The 6,596-nt window shown below is 28.9% G+C and overlaps 1 protein-coding gene across 1 annotated transcript; it reads left to right on the forward strand.

Moving 5' to 3' along the window:
• LOC136082521 (uncharacterized) lies at window positions 1-2,011 on the forward strand. Its single transcript, XM_065801927.1, has 3 exons — window positions 1-106; window positions 199-674; window positions 785-2,011. The coding sequence occupies exon 3, from the start codon at window positions 1,121-1,123 to the stop codon at window positions 2,009-2,011; it is 891 nt and encodes a 296-aa protein (XP_065657999.1). The 5' UTR covers window positions 1-106; window positions 199-674; window positions 785-1,120.
• Window positions 2,012-6,596: the final 4,585 nt, after the last annotated feature.

Raw genomic sequence — 6,596 nt, forward strand, 5'->3', positions numbered from 1 at the left:
AATACAGATTAGTACATACAATAAACATTAAAAATGAGTGAAGCACAACTTAGGTCAATGAAAAAGGAACTTTTTATTATAAAAGAGGCAAAACCAGCTATATCAGGTATAAACATTTTTATTAATATTGGAATTATAATGAGTCATTAGTTGCTAAAAAATTTATTTTATTTATAAAATATAAATTTTTCTAATTAGATATACAACTTCCAACAGGCTTGGATATACTTCAACATTTAATATATAACCAACAATGTCGATCTGTATCAATATCAAGTATTATTGCTTGTCCCCCTAAAAAAAATTTTTCTTGATGTTCGGAGAGTTGTTGTGAATGTATTTTGTCTAAAATCAAGAGACCCTGGATTAAAGCTGGATTTGATGTGTTAACTGATTTAAGTTTAGTTATAAAACTTTTTAAATTGCATAAGTCCTATTCCAACTTGAAAAAAAATGCAAAAAGGGGAAATAGTGGTGATTTGGCTAAACAAAACGAGTTTGAGATTGAAATAAAAAAACTTTTTTGGGCTGGTAATTCTAATCTCAAAGACACAATCAGTAAAGATAAAAAAAGATCACTAAAAGACAAGATTGAAGATCTAAAATTTCTTGAAGATCAGAAAAATGAAAGAAAGTTTGTTATTGGTTCAGAGGATATTAAATATAGAAAAAAGGTATTCAATACTTTTAATTAATTACTTTAGCTCTTTCTCAAGCTCTGTTAATTCTTTTTTCCACTAATTTTAAAATTAAAAACTAAAACTACATTTCTTCTGTTAATTAGGCAAAAGAAAGCATCAGGAAGAAAAATCGTTTACAGCCTAAGATTTTGAGAGATGATGTACCCAACGTTGAACTTATAGACACAATTCTAAGCGATGATTCTTCAATTGAATCTGATTTCGAGCCAGGTGATTGGTATCATATAGAAGTCTCTGAAAACCCAGACACAGTAATTGCAAAAATTCCAAAAGATGTTTTTGCTGGTAATGTTTCGCTTACTGCTACAGCCTGTGATATATCACCAAATGTTTTACAGAAGGTAACAAATGCAATTCTATATCAATCAGGTGTTGATCTTAAAGAAGTTAAAAGCAGTCAATCTACCGCATATAGAAAAATGAAAAATGAAAATGAAAACATGGCAAAAATTTCAAAAGAAGATGTTAAAGCAGCCATAGACGCATCTCCATATCTATGTATAATTCATTTTGATGGGAAGACCTTGTTTGAGCTAAACAAAGGAAAAATGTTAAAGAGGGATAGAATGGCTGTTTTAGTTAACATTAATGGACAGACTTACCTACTTGGAGTACCTCCACTAGCGTCATCCACTGGTGAAGATCAGTTCTTAGGTGTAATGAACTTAATTAAGGAGTATCAACTTATGTCAAAAACTAGAGGAATATGCTTTGATACAACATCATCCAACACTGGGACGAATAAAGGATCAGTTTCCAGAATATCTCAAGAACTGGATAAGTATCTCCTCCAAATAGCATGTAGGCATCATGTGACTGAATTAAGAATGCTTCACTTTTGGAAATTAGTGACCAATGAAGAAACTAGTGGACCTGATAATCTTCTTTTCAAAAAGCTTAAAAATATTTTTGAAGAACCTAATTTTAACTACAATTCAGTTCTACTGTTACGGTTTGATTGGAATAAGGTTAAAAGCAGTTTTTTAGAAAAGGCAGCTATGAAGTCATTAACATTTTGCAAAGCATACGTTAGTAAACCAGGTATTATAAGAGATGATAGAAGTGAGCTTGCAAAATTAGTTGTCACGTACTTATCCCCTATAACATATAAAGTAAGAAAAACTGGTGCTATTCATCATGCAAGATTTTTAGGAAAAGCAATTTATTATCTAAAGCTTCGGATTTTATCCAATCAACTTACATTTGTTCAGGAAAATGATAAACTAAAAATTGAAATTACAAAGCTAAAATTGAAAGCTTATTACAGAATTTATTGTTTGCTTTTATGCAAAATGGTATCTACAATCTGAGGATGTCATCAAAGCTCCTTTTCTTGACATTACAGCGATACATCAAATGCATCTGTACAAGAAGGTATGTACAAACCCAATAGCTGTCGATGCTGTATTAGAGTCTCAGTATAAACACTGTTGGTATTTGGATTCAACAATGATACCTTTAGCTTTGCTAGATGATGAGTTAGCATCAGAGGAGAAGGCAAAAATTGCATCAGCAATTCTGTCATTTGATATGCCTAGCTCTGACTATTATAAGCCTGAGAATAAAGTAAAGCAAGATATCAAGGAAATTTATAAAATGAATACAAAAATTGGGAAAAAACCACCATCCTTGTCTGCCTTGGTTGATGTTTTTTCTTACCTGATTTTTGACATGATTGGGTTTGATAAGCAACGAGTTCAAGACTGGCTCTCACTTCCACCAAACTATTGGCATACTCAGTCATGCTTCAAAAGTTTTCAAAAATATGCGGAAACTTTGATTTTTGTAAATGACCATTCAGAACGGTCAATAGGTATGATGGGGCAGTATATTCATAGATATTCTGATGAAACTGAAAAGCACAACAGATTGCTAACTGTGGACAAAGTTCGATCTGTATTCAGATCACAAGAACAAAAATCCGGTACAATTTCAAAGATTAAGTTTAATGATGGACTTGGTGTGATGCGAAAAAAGATAAAGAGTTAAACTTGATTATTATTAGATTTGTAAATTTTTTTTCTGTTATAAAACTTGAATATAAATTTATAATTTTATTTATTCTTGCTCATTTTGATTTTTCAATATAGATAAATAGTGTTTTTTTCAATATAGATAAACAACATTGCTGAGGTCACAACCAACAACTGTTCATTCTTTCTGGCAAAATGAAGTTGGTTGCTCCCTCTGGTATGTCTTGGGAATAGTTAGAGAGGCCTTGTGTGTATATGTTAATACACACAAGGCTTATAAATAAATATATATATATATATATGTATATATATATATATATATATATATATATATATATATATATATATATATATATATATATATATATATATATATATATAAATCTAACTTTAACTACAAAAATTCTGATTTTCAATACCACCAAACATAGGTTTTTGAGAAGTAGGAAGAAAACCATATATTTTTAAACAAAAATATAGGCCTATATACATATAGCATAAAAAAAAAAATTTGAAAAAAAAAAAATTTACCCCTCCCTCAAGGCGCCCGAAAATTACCACTTTTCGGTCAATTTTCCCCTAAATTTTTAACTTGAGGGGGGGGAAAAAAGTGATCGGACAGCGCTCAAACTTTGCGAGGCTCATTTTTTATACATTTGCCCCAAATTTAGGGGGTATGGTTTTTTAGATTTGAAAATTCACTTTTTTTGAATACCCCTAATATATATATATATATATATATATATATATATATATATATATATATATATATATATATATATATATATATATATATATATATGTATATATATATATATATATATAAATTAAGATACAATAATTTCAGAATTACAAATAATCTCAAATTTTAAAAACTCCTTTTTTGACTAGAAACTTAAATGAACTTAATGACTTTGCCATACATTTGAATCCTTTTTGATAAATACTCCATACATTTGATCCTCGATATGCAATGCTATATTCAGTATATTTATTAAAGTTTTAAGGCAGTTTACATGTGTTAATTATATTTGCTCTTACATAATAGTTTTCATTTCTATTTATTTTTAACTTGTTATTATTGTTTTCAGGAGAGAGATTATTGTTTTCAGGAGAGAGATATATTCATCCATCATTTTCGTAGCTTTTATTAAAGTTTTGGCGTGTTCACGCTTATTTTTAAGAATATGATTCTGCACGCATGTTTTTGTAAGCTATAAAATTTTTTTAAGTTTTGATGGTTGCGTGCTTGCCCATGATATATTTGCATAGCTGATGCAGCAATGAATTAGTCCCAAATATATTAGTTTGAGACTTTGTTTATTGATATACAAACAAACTTGATACATTATACCAATTATATTGGTATGATGTATCGAGTTTGTTCGTATTGAATAAATACGCGCCTCAAAAAAAAAAATATGTAAGAAAAAATCAAGCACCTTTCATTACCAAAGTATTAAATAAAGCCATTATGATGAGGTCTCGACTTTTAAATTGATATATAGTGGAAAAATCATATGCATCTAAAATTGCATATAATCGTCAAAGAAACTTTTGCGTGAGCCTATTAAGAAAAACTGAAAAGTTACTTTACGAAAATCTTTCAACAAAAAGTACCACTGACAAGGGCGTGTCTAGGGGATGTCTGCTACGTCGTTGGACGTACCAAAAAAAATTTATAAAAATTTTTCACATTTGATCATATTGTTGAAAAAAAGAGATCTTACTTTATATAACTATTAAAACCAAACAACAGCTAAAACTTATGCACGGTTTACCTGAAACGGTTGGAAAAAAAAAAAGAACAGAAAATATAATAGTATTTCAGTTTCATAATTTTTCGAATATTAAAAAATAATAATTACACTATTTTGATGGAGGTTAAACTAGCTTTTGAGTTAAATAACTTAATAAGAAACTTGAATTGACCTTATTTTATTCCGTTATATAGAACTTTATTTTTTAAGTTTTTTCTTTCAATAGTTTAAAAAAAATCAAAATGATTATTTTAGTGAGAACAAATTTTGGACTTCCCTTTTTACATACACCCTTAGTAAACTTTTTATCAAGTTTTGTTTAACCATCATCAGGAGGAAAAATTAGTTAGTAACAACAAGTATATATCAAAATATATCAATTGACATCGCCAGTTTAATTACACTAATGGCTGCATACCATTTTAATACCTTCCATTTTAAATGATAAATAACGAGAGAAAAAGTTTTAAATATGGAAAATAAAGTTCGGACTCCCCCCCCCAATTTCCCACAAACGCCCTGCTCAATTTTTATTTTATTAAATATAAAATATAGCCGTTGATTACTTCAAAATGTCACTTAATTCACATGTTTATATAGCATTTCAAAGAAGAAGTTAGTTCGTTGGAGAAAAACATTATTTTCTTTCAAGTCAGGCGACCAAATATTATATTAATCGTGTAGAATTTTTTCGCAATATCCTTTGGATTCAAGGAAGACAGAGAGTTGTTACAAGAAAAAGCTGTTTATAATTGCATTGATAAAAACTAGACTTTGTTTTTTAGTTTACTTTGATAATCAAACATCTGTGACAAAAAATTAGAATATTCTCCAGATTTTCGACTTATTAATTATAAATTATAATTATTCGTTTATCTTTTATAAAAATCATGTAATCCATGGGCGCTCGAGTGTTTTTCGATGTTTCAGATAGGACACTTTCACATATTGTGTAAACTCCAAACTTATTTATGTTTAAATCTATGCCAAATGAGGAGGCCTTGCAAAAATTTGGGATCGCGGAGGCCTGAGAACAAAAAAAAGCCCTAAAACGTATGCCCCCACCCCTCCTGCGCAAACACGAGGGCACTATTATAGTAAAATTTTCAACTTTACTATCGTAAACTAAATTTAAATTTATCGACAGATTTTATATTTTGTAGAAAAAATATTGTAAATTACAAAACCTATTACTATGCAAAAATGACACCCCCCTCATTGGGGGGGGGGGGGGGGTATGGGGGTAGGGTCGTTCTAATCTTCAGTTTTTTCTAAAAACAATTGCAGAACTTCAGTGTTTTTGTTACACTAGTTAAAAATACCACATCAAATCTTTAAGTGCTTTTTATTTAACCAAAAGCTTTATTAGGTTTATTTGTTATTGCCAAACCAAAGACTTTATTACATGTAGTAAGAAGTAAGTTATAAAGGAAATGGTAGATAAAGTCTAAATGGTTTAGTTCAGCTTTTTACACAAAGTTGTCTATAGATACTTAACAAGTTTTCAACAAGTTGGTTATATATACTTATGAGTTGTGTTTAAAATAAAATTCATATATAATAAAAGTATAAATTCAAAAAATGTCTTAGCTACCTTTTGTTAAACAGTTATTTTCATAGCCAGACATCTTTGTAAAAACATTATTTAGCTTTGTACAGTTATTAAAATAAGTTTTTGGACTTGGTCAGTATTTATAAAGTTTATTTATAATTAATAATTAAAAGTTATTTATAAAATTGTAACCTGTATAAATTACGTCCACTGAGTATTTTCAAAAAAATTTTTTTTTTTAATTTGCATCATATTTTAAGCTTTAGTGACCATTTTAGCAATGTTATAAGTCATTTAAAAAATGATTAAGAATTTTTTTATAAGATACACTCAATCTGGTCAAATCTATAAAAATCGGAAGGGAGGCATTGTTTTTTTTGGACTTGCCAAAAAAAATTTTCTGTAAACGCCCCTAACTAATAATAAATTATTTTGGAAAACAGTAAAGCCCTGCCTTAAGGAAGTTTCTTTATCAAATGAAAAAATCATGTTAGTTAAAATTGACACCTTCATATCGAATGAAACGTCGGTGGCACATCTATTTAATAGCCACTTCAACGACTCTGTATTAAAATTGTGTATAAAGCCTATTCCTGCATTTTAAGTACAT

This window comes from Hydra vulgaris, chromosome 07 (assembly GCF_038396675.1).
Source record: "Hydra vulgaris chromosome 07, alternate assembly HydraT2T_AEP".
NCBI classification, from domain to species: Eukaryota; Metazoa; Cnidaria; class Hydrozoa; order Anthoathecata; family Hydridae; genus Hydra; species Hydra vulgaris.

Coding starts and splice junctions, on each gene's coding strand:
- LOC136082521 (XM_065801927.1), top strand. CDS start 1,121: ATGAAAAATGAAAATGAAAACATGGCAAAAATTTCAAAAGAAGATGTT.